The 13,470-nt window shown below is 32.3% G+C and overlaps 1 protein-coding gene across 4 annotated transcripts in view; it reads right to left on the minus strand.

The window, feature by feature from the left end:
- Positions 1-13,470, minus strand: part of LOC111696235 (uncharacterized) — a 50,271-nt gene that overhangs the window by 4,010 nt on the left and 32,791 nt on the right. For 3 of the 4 annotated variants that reach the window (XM_023465784.1, XM_023465783.1, XM_023465782.1), the window contains 7 exons: positions 9,742-9,906; positions 8,418-9,476; positions 6,099-6,221; positions 5,048-5,108; positions 1,966-2,143; positions 1,291-1,439; positions 924-977 (listed from right to left, as the gene is read on the minus strand). In XM_023465784.1, the coding sequence (XP_023321552.1) occupies positions 924-977; positions 1,291-1,439; positions 1,966-2,143; positions 5,048-5,108; positions 6,099-6,221; positions 8,418-9,476; positions 9,742-9,903 (1,786 nt within the window). In that variant the 5' untranslated portion in view covers positions 9,904-9,906. The remainder of the gene's footprint in view (positions 1-923; positions 978-1,290; positions 1,440-1,965; positions 2,144-5,047; positions 5,109-6,098; positions 6,222-8,417; positions 9,477-9,741; positions 9,907-13,470) is intronic. The other variant, XM_023465785.1, reaches the window with a different exon arrangement.

Consider the following 13,470-nt stretch of genomic DNA (forward strand, 5'->3'; position numbering starts at 1 on the left):
GTAACAAGATAAATTATAAGACCAAATAAAGTTGACTAAAACTTCTCTCTGACATAATAGGACATGATTGACCATAGTTTATGCAATGTGCAGAGATGGGTTTATTATCAATATATCCAGATTGCAATTCAATACAAACAAATCTAAAATAAATTCCTCTACATATAACTATCATGCAAAAGAAGAATAAATTATAAAAAAGAAGAAAAAAGGAAACAGAACAAGATTAGGAACAGAAAACCTAACAAACAGAAAATAAAACACACAAAAATGCTCCGAAATAAATGGCAGCTTGACGATAGCGATTAAATGAATGAAAAAACTAGGATTTCAAAAATCAATAAATATTTGACTAGATATCAGACAGATAAGGTCAGTTTGGAAATTTGTTGCTTGATAAACGTTTAATTCTTGACGTCCAACTAATTTAAACACCTTCAATATTTCAGAAAACACGTCTGGGAGTTTAAATAAGTCGGACATATTTTGGTAGCTTACAATGCAGTTCTAAACGTTAGGAACAAATATTATTTTAGATTTGATTTTAAAAAACAAAGAATATTTTGTAAATTGTTTGATTGATTAAACATTGTTTTATAAATTTTAAATATACGACTGTTAACAATTTTCTTTTCAAAAATGTTTTACTTGTCTTAAAATCCCTCATATTCTAAAAATGTTTCTAAACTGTTTTATAAAAAGCTTGAGGATTATGCTATCAAAGTTTGAGCTCTTTTTGCGACGGAACGGTTTTCTTATAAAAAGAAGGATTGTAAAGAAATATAAAATATGGAAAGAAAGTTTGGAACCAAAATTTAAACTTAAATAAACTTTTACAAAAAAAATATTTAGTGACAATGAAAGATAGAAAGATAGAAAGTTAGAAAAATAAATAGATAGAAAGATAGAATGATAGAACCCACCACCAAGGATGAAGAGTGGAACATGATGATGGTCTTCTCCGTCCTCTCCTACACCTAAACCAACGGAAGGACGAGATTAAATCCATCCTTGATCTAATTAAATGATTTTTGATTTAATTTAGTTGAACCATTATACCTCCACCATGCACGCATTTTTTCTCCATTATTATGAGATCTGATGAAAAAATAATTAAGAAATAATTAAGCATCTATTCCGTCCCCCTGCTAGGACGGATGCCAAGAGTAAGAATGAGAATGTTGAGAATGAATGGATAATATTAATGTTGGAAGTGTATCTCCGGAAAACGTTGAACTAAATTTTCAACTCCGAGAGAGATAAAAACATATACGTTTACTTCGGGTTTACCTTTCCTACTGGAGCTGGTTTTATAGAATGGAGAAGTTTCCGACAACCTTCTCCAGTGCACCGGAGGAGTCCGGAGTCCACCTGCTCCGTCCTGACCTCGTCCTGGCGGAGTTCGTAGTCCAGGGAGATCAGAAGATCGTCTTTCATAACTTCAGATTATAGATTAAGCCTAGAGCTCAGAATTCATTTAGTAAATGCAAACTCTTTAATTATCAATAAAACTACCGTTAAAACTTGTTATTTCACGCTGGAAGCTAAACGTCTGATTGCTGCAGGGTGGAAGGGCTGGGTTGTAAATACTAATTGAAAGATAATCACGCAACCTCGTCAAATAAACAATTTATTTATACGTGACATTGTCCACATAAACTTCCTGGTAATAAAACATTGCGTTGAAATCTCTGATCATTCTTCTGACCACTCCTCTTTTACCATGTGACTTATTGTCCGCCCCCCCCCCNTATTCTATCCCAGGTTAAATATTTACAGTAGCCCTCTAATTATGTTTGATTCGCCCCTTTAATTCCCATATTCCTCCCTTACCCTTAATCTCCCCCCCCACCACACTCTTATATCTTACCTACTATATTTATATTAACTACTGTAAAAAATTTAAGTATGTAATTTTGCAGATTTAATGACTTGCTCAAGGTATTAAGGTTTATCTGTAAATCCCTGGATCTTGAAAACCTTCTTTCTCTCCCCCAGGACCCGGAGCATCTCCGTTCTCGACCTCCTCCCGATCCGGAGCATCGTCTCTCTCTACTCGCAACACCGCATCCGAGGGAGCCGGCGCATCTTGAATCCCGGATGGACGGATTGTATCCGGATGATCCGGATGATGTGACAGAGCCTGAGAGAAAATATGAATTATTGTTTGTTTTCTGAAAAAGAAAATTTCTTATCGAACTTTTTCCCAAAGGAATTGAGTCTTTTTCACAAATTCTGATTTTTTAAATCCTGTATCTTTGCAACCAAATGTCGTAGATCTTAGATGTTTTAAACGATGAATTCTGTCAGATCAAATTCCTAAAGTTTACACTTTCAGGTTGCAAAGATGTAGGGAGGAGACAATATGAGGTTTGGGAAAACTCAATTCCTTTCTGATTTGATAGGTTCGTACTATACAGCCAGGTACAGGGTTACTCACAAAGAAAAATACTTCAGAGATGACTGTACAGAATTCAGACTGTCTGTTACCTTATATTCACGATTCCAGTAGCTGTGAACTTGTTTCTTGTTTTGTCAAATCATTAAATAGGCCATAAGATAACTATTCTAGGTCAGAATCATAGAGAATAGAATATATATTAGAGAGGAATTTAAAGAATCTCTCGGTATGAATTTTTTCAGTCCCTTTCAGCCTGAAAGGGAGTTCAAAGTGTACAAATCATGTAAATGTTCACAAATTATGTGCAGTAGAGTACATTAATACAGTATGTTAAGTATGGAAACAGTACAACAAAATGGCCGTTTTACACTTTTTTCTAGTAAATTCCCCTCTAATATATATTCTATTCTCTAAGGTCAGAATACATAATTTAATCTTGGGATCGTCACATTTCAAGAGTTTCCGATCAATTCTTTACAGTCTCATCCACTGTGGGTAAACCTGTATGTCCGGGAGTTTTTTTTTAATAAAACATATCATTATTGCTAATGCGAAGCCATATAGTTTAAATAGAATATGATAATTCTTAATTTTTTTAACAAACATCAATTTTATCTAAAACAATATTTATTCCCAATATTTTTGAAAATAGATTAAGTATAATCTCCTTTGAAAAGGAACACAAGAATTTGAAACTTAAATTTCCTTATTTTGGTTTTATTTGAGCTCAAAGTACGGTTTGTATCCAGAATAAGGTTTCTATTTAGCAAATCATGAGAAAAATAATTCAATCAGTTCTGCGCAATTTATCATAAATATTATTTAGGTTCGAGAGAAAGATATTGAAAAAAAATTAAAATCATTTCTGTTTTGAAAACAAAGAAATAAACTCTAATAGAAAGAAAAGCAAAGAGAAATAATCTACATATATAAAGTTGTAATCTCTGTCTGTCTATCTGTTAGTGTGTCCGATCATAACGCAGGAACCCCAGGACCGATTAGCCTCAAATTTTGAGTGTATTTTGGGAATGTTCTTAGCTTGGTTTTGATATTCTAAGTTGAGTGGGTCGACTTAAATAGCGAAAATTTAGTTTTCCGGTAAAATCGTTCAAGTACGGGTAAACGGCGGAGTAACTCTTAGTAACCTTGGAAGCGCTGAGTTCCCATGCTAGTTTAAATATAAAATGAAAGAAAAGATAAGTCTCAAAACTAATCTTTGTCCGAATTTAATGAATTTAAGCCACGTCTCAAATCCACAAAAAAACCGGTTTCAATTGAGCGCCGGCTTAAATCTTGAAAGTGGAACCAACCATATTTGAGCCGCGGCTCGCTCAAATTCTTTAAATTCGGCCTCAGGACAAACTAAATGTTATGAATTTAAAGGACTCAAGGGTAAATCTAAATTAAAAAAAGTATGAGGTCCTATTCACAACGGTCCCTTTATCTTGTCTCATCAAGAAAGCAAAATATATCCATTATCATCTCTTTAAACAGGAAGGAACTTCTCAGAATTAAATACCTTTCAAGCTTTTAAACGACTTTATTTTTTAAACTATTAATCATTTAAAGTTAGAATGGTATCGTTGTACATGGGCATGTACCTCTTTTTAAATTGCAGGTAACTTTAAATTACAAAAAAGTTTTTTTAAGAAAATTAAATTACAAAGAAAGTCCCTTTAAGAAAATTAAATTACAAAAAAGTCCATTTAAGAAAATAGAATTACAAAAGAAAGCCCCTTTAAGAAAATGAAATTACAAAAAAGTCCCTTTAAGAAAAAAAATTACAAAATAAGTCTCTTTAAAAAAATGAAATTACAAAGAAAGTCCCTTTAAGAAAATAAAATTACAAAAAAATTTCCTTTAACAAAATAAAATTACAAAATAGGTCCCTTTAAAAAAATTAAATTACAAACGAAAGTCCCTTTAAGAGAATGAAATTACAAAAAAGTCCCTTTAAGAAAATAAAATTACAAAAGAAAGTCCCTTTAAGAAAATGAAATTACAAAGAAAGTCCCTTTAAGAAAATGAAGTTACAAAAGAAAGTCCCTTTCAGAAAATGAAATTACAAAAAAATCCCTTTAAGAAAATGAAATTACAAAAGAAAGTCCCTTTAAGAAAATGAAATTACAAAAGAAAGTCCCTTTCAGAAAATGAAATTACAAAGAAAGTCCCTTTCAGAAAATGAAATTACAAAAGAAAGTCCCTTCAAGAAAATAAAATTACAAAGAAAGTCCATTTAAGAAAATGAAATTACAAAAAAAGTCCCGTTAAGAAAATAAAATTACAAAGAAAGTCCATTTAAGAAAATGAAATTACAAAAAAGTCTCGTTAAGAAAATGAAATTATAAAGAAAGTACCTTTAAGAAAATGAAATTATAAAGAAAGTCCCTTTAAGAAATGAAATTACAAAGAAAGTCCCTTTAAGAAAATGAAATTACAAAGAAAGTCCCTTCAAGAAAATGAAATTACAATGAAAGTCCCTTTAAGAAAATAAAATTGCAATAAAAGGTGATGTAATATTAAGAGCTAAAAGCATGAATATTTCACTAAAACTTTAATACGAAAGCAAAAAAAGAAATATAAAAAGTTAATGAAGAAAAGTTGAAAAAAGAAAAATTAATATGAATGAAAAAAGTAAAAAAGTACCTCCTAGTCTCATTAATCTCATCAACCATCTGTTTATACTCAAATCATCAAAAACTTCAATCTGAAAAAAAATTTAGAATTAAAAGTTTCATAATTACTTCTTTAACACTCTTTAAACATGTTAAAAACGTGAATTTAAAACTTTATTTTATGCTCAAAATCAACAACTTTTTCTATTCTTTAAAATATTTTATTATTTCATTTTTCTGACAGATCTGCTGAAAGAATATTCATTTTATTACTCTTTAAACATGTTAAAAACGTGAATTTAAAACTTTATTTTATGCTCAAAATCAACAACTTTTTCTTTTCTTTAAAATATTTTATTATTTCATTTTTCTGACAGATCTGCTGAAAGAATATTCATTTTATTCAGTATTTTAGAAGAGAATTTAATAAAGTTTGGGGGAAGAATTTTCTAAAACTAAATATAATGGTATAGTGAAGAATATACCCCATACGTCAAGATAATGTTTGGATTGGAATTTCTAGTTTAAAGAGAAGAAAAGAGGATCATTTCCGACCCTTTCAGGAGAAATATTTCTCTCAATAATTGAAGAGAGCCGAAAAGTTTTGTTATGAAAAAATTCATTATTCTAAAACTTTCATTCTTTTCCGTTTTCTATTTTGATCTTTTGAATATAAAGTTCATTTCTTTTTGTTTTGTGTGAGTTAGACATTTTGGACATATCTTAAAACTGTAAAGTTACAATATATACATGATGCATAGAAAGAAAATGAATTTCATTTTCTTGACACGACATTTCAGCAGCAAATCTTTAAAAGTTGCAAAAAGTTAATGTTCTTTGCAAACATCTCTGGTGTATCATTTTACTTTTAAAACTGTGGGAATTCTTAGCAAGGTCGTAATGGCTATGCGAATTGAATTCAAGTGAATTTATAGCAACTCTTTTTATCTTCATTTTAAAAATTAACCCATTTAATAGAATTTAAACCTAAATTAGTCAGCAAGATGCTCATTTAAGTATTTACATAAATTTAACTAGTTTAAAACCCCGAAACGGCTGAACCGAGAAGATGATGATCAAACCTGGTTGATATCGTCCATCCCTAGGCTATCTAGTGCTTCTTCTCCACTCCCATCCATCCCTAGGCTATCCATAGAGTCATCCCCGCACTCATCCTCAGTACTACTCTCATCCACCAGATCATTCTAGAATATATCATAAATATACCAGATTATTCTAGAATATATCATATAGATATACCAGATCATTCTAGAATATATCATATAGATATACCAGATTATTCTAGAATACATCATATAGATATACCAGATCAATCTTGAATACATCATATATAAGCCAGATCATTCTAGAATATACCATAGATTTACCAGATTATTCTAGAATACATCATATGTAAACCATATCATTCTAGAATATATCATAGATATACCAGATTATTCTAGAATACATCATAGATATACCAGATCATTCTAGAATATATCATTGATATACCAGATCATTCTAGAATATATCATATAGATATACCAGATCATTCTAGAATATATCATAAATATACCAGATCATTCTAGAATACATCATATAGATATTTCAGATCTAAACAAATTAAATGAAAAATATAAATCTAGGCAAGAAAGTAGAGGTAGGATGATTATGTGACAATGGATAAAAGGAAAAGGAAGAATGAAAGGAAGGATGAAAGGATGAATGAATTAATGAATGAATAGGATTATCTAGATAAGAAAATGAGGTTAAAGGGTCTCATGAATTGTATAATTAAATTGACATATTGAATACAATGTGTTTACACAATATCGGTACAAAGGCCTATTTCGACAAACAAAAAGAATATTGTAGCCAAGAATTCATTTCATTCTGTTTCTCAGTAGATTAACAGGGAATTGATTATTATTATTATGATAATTTTCTATTAATCTACTCGACATTTTGCTGCTTAAATACTTGCTTATTTGCTGTTAATATAATCTACTCGATAATTTTCTATTTATCTACTCGATAATGCGTTAAAACTTTCCTACTATTCGTATAACCGAGTTAACCCATAAACCCTAATAACATCTTTAAGAGTATAATTTAAGAAATTTTTTCTTCAGTTCTCTTTGTTTTCGAAGCTTACTAGCTAAAGAAGTAATCAATAAAAACTGAGATTAAAAATATCAATTTAGCAGAAACTAGTTGTGCACTTTCTGCTCAATTTCACAACTTAATTAAAATTGTTGCCCTTGACACAAATTATTTTAACTTTACATGGAAATGATAATTTTCATTTTAATATTTCTAAAGCTTATAAGCTTAAAGGAATTGAGTTTTCACAACAAACTCTGATTTGATAATCCTTAAATTAATTAAATTAACTAAATGTCGTAGACCTTAAATATTTCAAACTATGAATTCTGTTAGAACAAATAATTTAAGTTTAAAATATTAAAGGTTTAAATCATTTTAGTTTAGATATAGGTTTTAGAAAATCAGAGAGTGTGGCTGAGACTCAATTCCTTTGTATAATACAATTATGGTTAGTATTTACATGGTGCACTGAGACTGTATACGTAATTTTAAGTCACATTGAATTTTAAGCGTGGAATGAGCGACTTACAACAATTTCCTTTCATTTTTTGAGTAAAGATGAGGAAGACATTGCCGGTTTTCTATCTTTAAAAAAAAATGCTGTCAATTTCATTCCTTATATCTGTTTTACAAACCCCAAGAAACTTATGTACAGAAACCACAATTAATATCCAGACAATGATGTACTTGGTGCCGTTCAGAATCAGGCAGGTAAATTTTTATATAAAGGGCCACTTGAAATTTCGTCAAAGTAACAAGTGACCCAGTTTTCTAAAACTATAAAAATATGAACACTGTAAATAAAATACCGGATAAGGTTATGTATAGGTAATGAAGGAAACTGAATATAATTTTTTTTCTTATTTCTGAGCTAAATAAAGAGCTCAACAGTGTTTTATAAAATTTATAAAACAGAGAACACCATTGGACAGTGTTTTATAAAATTTATAAAACTGAGAACACCATTGGACAGTGTTTTATAAAATTTATAAAACTGAGAACACCAGGACAGTGTTTTATAAAATTTGTAAAACTGAGAACACCATAGGACAGTGTTTTATAAAATTTATAAAACTGAGAACACCAGGATAGTGTTTTATAAAATTTATAAAACTGAGAACACCATAGGACAGTGTTTTATAAAATTTGTAAAATTGAGAACACCAGGACAGTGTTTTATAAAATTTATAAAGATGAGAACACCATAGAACAGTGTTTTGTAATATTTGTAATTACTATATCAGAGCTCAGCTGAGTTTTCATGTTCATGACAAAATATTGTTATTATCATTTACCTTACTTCCAGACAAATATAGATCTTCAAATTCTAAAACCGGTTCCAATCCGGGTTTTTTAACCAGGAATTCTCCGGGTCCTTGTATCTTTACTCCAGGTACTCCTGCTAGCTTGGGGTTTGATGTTGGTACAGGTTCTGTATCAGTTACGGAGCAGGATAGTTTTGCAAGTTGAATAATATCTTCTTTATTTTTCATAGGCTCTTGACTGGATTTGATAGCAAGGTTGGAAGCTTTAAATTCAGGGTTATGTTCTAATGTTGAAGCAGATTTAGTGTTTTCAGGGATGAGCCTAACTGAGACTGAACAGGATTCAGAACTTGTGGATGGAGAAGCTCCAGGATTGGAATAGGATCCAGGAGATTTATAATCTGGAGGAAGCTGTTGGAGAAAGCCGGAGGAAGTTGATAAAGAATCAGGATTTAATGGAGCATCTTTGATGCCAGGTTTTGAGGAAGCAGCTGAAAGAACAGCGATGGAGGCAGCGGCTAGAGTTTCAGGTTTAGAGAAAGAAGCTGAAGAATTAGACCTAGAGGAAGCAGCTTTATTGCCAGGTTTGGAGGGAGCACATGAAGAATCATTTTTACGAGGATCCTTTTTAGTTCCAGGAACAGAGGAAGCTGTTTTATTATCAGAGTTGGAAGGATTAGGTTTAATCTCAGGTTTAGAGGAAGCAGTTAAATTATCACATTTTGAGGAAATACATGAATTATTAACTATATTCATGAGTTTGTCGGGACCGGAGAGAGAAGATGTTGTATCACATATTAGTTTTGATTTTCTGACTAGTTGGCTTGACTGTAAATGTATGTTGGTTCCTGGTTCTTCTGAAATATGTTCTGGTTCCGGCTCCGAGACAGGTTTGACAGGAGACTCTACACCGGAGGGATGGATTATGTTTAGCCTAGGATTAGTTACAGGCTCTGTTATTATTCTGAAAGTTGGTTCTTTTTCTGAACTCAGTACTTCTCTAGGGTCGGAGATATTCTGTTGTTGTCTGAATATATCTCCAGGTTCAGTGACAAGGTTCAGGTTGGAACTTTTTATCTTATCCTCTCCCTAACACAGATTCAAAGTATTAACTTGATATCGGATTAGATTTTTTTGCCACTAACTCTAAATTTCTTATCCCATTATCTTTTTAACCCGATGTCTAAGACCTTCAAACTGTGAATTCTGTAGATCAAATAGTTTAAGTTTTATTATCAAAGATTTACACCACCTGGTTGCAAAGATCTATGGAATAGAAATATTTTTGCAAAAACTCAGTTTCTTTACTTAAAAAAATGATAATTTTTTCAGAACAAAATGAATCTGTATTTTCCTGTGATTGAGAAGAACTGTTTCCCCTCACCCCAGAATCTTTTTTCCAGATCTCATGGTTCAAATCTCGTTCGGTTAATCCAATTCCGTCTTTAGTGCGATCGTTCTTTCTCCGTCCTGATCCAGGATTCTGATCTCGCTTCTCTCTCCGTCCTCTTTCCATAATCTAAAATATAACAGATTAGATTATTACACCTTTCTACCCCCTCCTCCACCCCTGATATCCTGGTGAATAAAAACTCCACATCTTAAACCTTACACTCCCCAGTTTAAAGCAATGACCCTTGGTCAAAACTAAGCGCCAAGAATATCGTTGTTTAGAATAATATATTCCTAGTTAGGCAAGTTTTTATTCATTATTTATGCATATATACATTATACATATTTAAATATTACGTATACAAGCAGCAAGGGATGGAGTTATGTCAGAAAAGATCAAAATTAAGATGAATTGAATAGTCAGTGACTGAAGGAATTGTGGATGTAAAATAAGAAAATAAGACAGAAAAGAATATGAAAGAGTAAGGATGGATCATATGATTCTGGAGTAAGAATACATCATGATATTGGAGTAAGTATAGATCCTGATACCTGAGTAAGGATAGATCATGATACAAGAGTTTAAAGATAGATCATGATACTGGAGTAAGGATTGATCAGGATACTCGAGTAAGAATAGATCAGGAGAGTAAAGATGGATCAAGATACTGGAAAAGGATGGATCAGGACTCTGGAGGAAGGAGGGATCAGGATACTAGAGAAAATGATGGATCAGGATACTGGAGTGAGGATGGATCAGGATATTGAAGGAAGGATGGATCAGGATACTGGAGTAAGTATAGATCATGATACTGGAGTAAGGATGGATAAGGATACTAGAGTAATAATGGATCAGGACTCTGGAGTTATGATAGATCATGATACGGAAGAAAGGATAGATCAAGATACTAGAGTAAAGTTGTATCAGACTGCAGGAGTAAGGATGGATCAGGACACTTTTACAAGGATAGATCATCATACTGGAGTAATAAAGGATCAGGATACTAGAGTTAGGATAGATCATGATACTGAAGAAAGGATGGATCAACATATAGGAGTAAGGATGGATCAGGATGGATCGGCATATCGGCGTTAGGATAAAATAGTAAACTGAAGAAAAGATAGATCATGATACTGGTGTAAGGATTGATCAGGATACTGGAGTAAAGATAGATCATGATACTAGAGCAAGGATGGATCAGGCTCTGGTGTAAGGATAGATCATTATTCTGAAGTAAGGATAAATTAGGACTCTGGAGTAAGGATGGATCAGTATACTAGAGTAAGGATAGATCAGGATACTAAAGTAAGGATAGATCAGGATACTGGAGTAAGGATATATCAGGATACTGAAGTAAGGATGGATCAGGATACTAGAGTAAGGATAGATCATGATACTGCTGTAAGGATGGATCAGGATACGAGAGTAAGGATAGATCATGATACTGGTGTAAGGATGGATCAGGATACTGGAGTAAAGATAGAACATGATACTAGAGCAAGGATGGATCAGGCTCTGGTGTAAGGATAGATCATTATTCTGGAGTGAGGATAAATTAGGACTGTGGAGTAAGGATGGATCAGCATACTAGAGTAAGGATGGATCAGGATACTGGAGTAAGGATGGATCAGACTGTATCTCGGGGTTGATGTGAAAGTTTATCTTGAATCAATGCATGTATGCTTCCTAGGAAGAGATGCAGGTATCCACATAATATGAGTCACGATCCCCTCTCCCTGCAACCCCCCCCCCTTCCCAACCCTTTGCCACTCCACCCAACCTCTAAGTAATGCCGTGAAATGAATTGCAAATAATGTAAGCGTGTTTGAAATTTTGAATTTTGAAATTAAAACTTTGGTTTCAGATAAAACTATTTTTAATATTTAGCATGTTTCGTTCATCTCTATCCCGTTCTTTGTTTATAAACCGTTCATTCCATCCTATTCATAGTTTATATACCGTTCATCCCTATCATATTCTTTGTTTATTTACCGTTCATCCTTATCCTATTCTTTGTTTATAAAATGTTCATCCCGTTTTCTTTTTTTTGTTCTTCTACTGTTTATTCCTATTCAATTCTTTATCTAATGTTCATCCCTATATCTTACTTTTATTTCTCATCTTTACTTATTATCCTACCGTTAATTTATATATTTTTATATCTCTTTTTTTTTACTTTGATCAACCCTATCCATCTTTTTAAAGACCAGGCCACTAAATACTGATAAATTTAAAGTTATTTCTTTGTGGCTTTATTCCTTTGAGGTTTTAACTGTAAGTCTACTATGCATGAAGCTCTGTTTGTCTCAGATCAGGAGAGTTCTATTCTGCATTCTTCCCAGAAACAAAGAAACTTTTAAATATCAAATGATAAAAATTATGACAAAAAAACCAGCAATATTTGACAATAATTGGCAAGAACTAGAACAGCAATAATTGACAGAAAGAACCAACAAAGAAACAGCAAGAAACAATAAAAGTAATAACCAACAAGAAACAGAAGAACCAACAAGAAACAGCAAGAACCAAAAAGAAACAGTAAGAACCATCAAGAAAAGGCTAGAACCAACAAGAAACAGCAAGAACCAAAAAGAAACAGTAAGAGCCATTAAGAAAAGGCTAGAACCAACAAGAAACAATAAGAACCAACAAGAAACAGCAATAACCAAAAAGAAACAGAAAGAATCAACAAGAAACAGCAATAACCAACAAAAAAAGCATAAACTGAAGAAACTCATCAACTAGTAAGAAACAGCAAAAAATGCCAAGAATTGACTAGGAACGGCGAGAAATAGTAAAAATGGCAAGAAAGGGCAAAAAGGGCAAGAAATGGCAAAAATGCTCAGAAATAACAAGAAATGGCAAAATTCTAAAAAAATATATCAAAAAATGTTACAATCAGACTAAAATTATAATGTTTGACTATGACATGGATAAAACTGGTATAGTATAAATAAATTTAATTGGAAAGAAACAGAATATCTTAGGTTGGGATTATGTATTTGATTTCATAATTTTGTTAGAAAGGATGGAACTTTGTGTTTAATAAGAGATGAGCGGAAGGAGTAGATGAATTAGGTTCTATATTATTTTAGACTGAGTATTCTAACAATAATATCTTTGTTTCTCCGCCCTTATTATTCTTCATATAAAGACTAAATTGGCTAAAGAACAGATGCATAATAAAACATAGCTTAGTGGGGGGTAGAACGGATCTATTCAACACATGTATCTCAGGGTATATCAGTGTATTCGAGCCAAATTCAACCCTAGAGAGAAATCAATTAAAGATTTTAAACCCTCCCTGCTCTAATCAGAGGCGGAGCTCATAAACTTGGCAGCATTATGATCTTAGGTATATGTATTAGTCGTACATCTTTATTTAGGGTTCAACCTATACACTACACTTAACAATGAGTTAAACTACCGGGTATTTCATATTGTTGATCTGTCTAGTGGTTGGTTAGGTTTAAGATGGGAAGCTGAGGAAACCTAGTCATGAAGGGGTTTGTGAGGAAAACTAGTCATGAAGGGGTTTCCGACGAAACCTAGTCCTGAAGGGGTTTGTAAGGAAACCTAGTCATGAAGGGGTTTGTGAGGAAACCTAGTCATGAAGGGGTTTGTGAGGAAAACTAGTCATGAAGGGGTTTGTGAGGAAACCTAGTCATGAAGGGGTTTGTAAGGAAACCT

The sequence above is a fragment of the Eurytemora carolleeae genome, unplaced genomic scaffold (assembly GCF_000591075.1).
Source record: "Eurytemora carolleeae unplaced genomic scaffold, Eaff_2.0 scaffold12, whole genome shotgun sequence".
NCBI lineage: Eukaryota > Metazoa > Arthropoda > Copepoda > Calanoida > Temoridae > Eurytemora > Eurytemora carolleeae.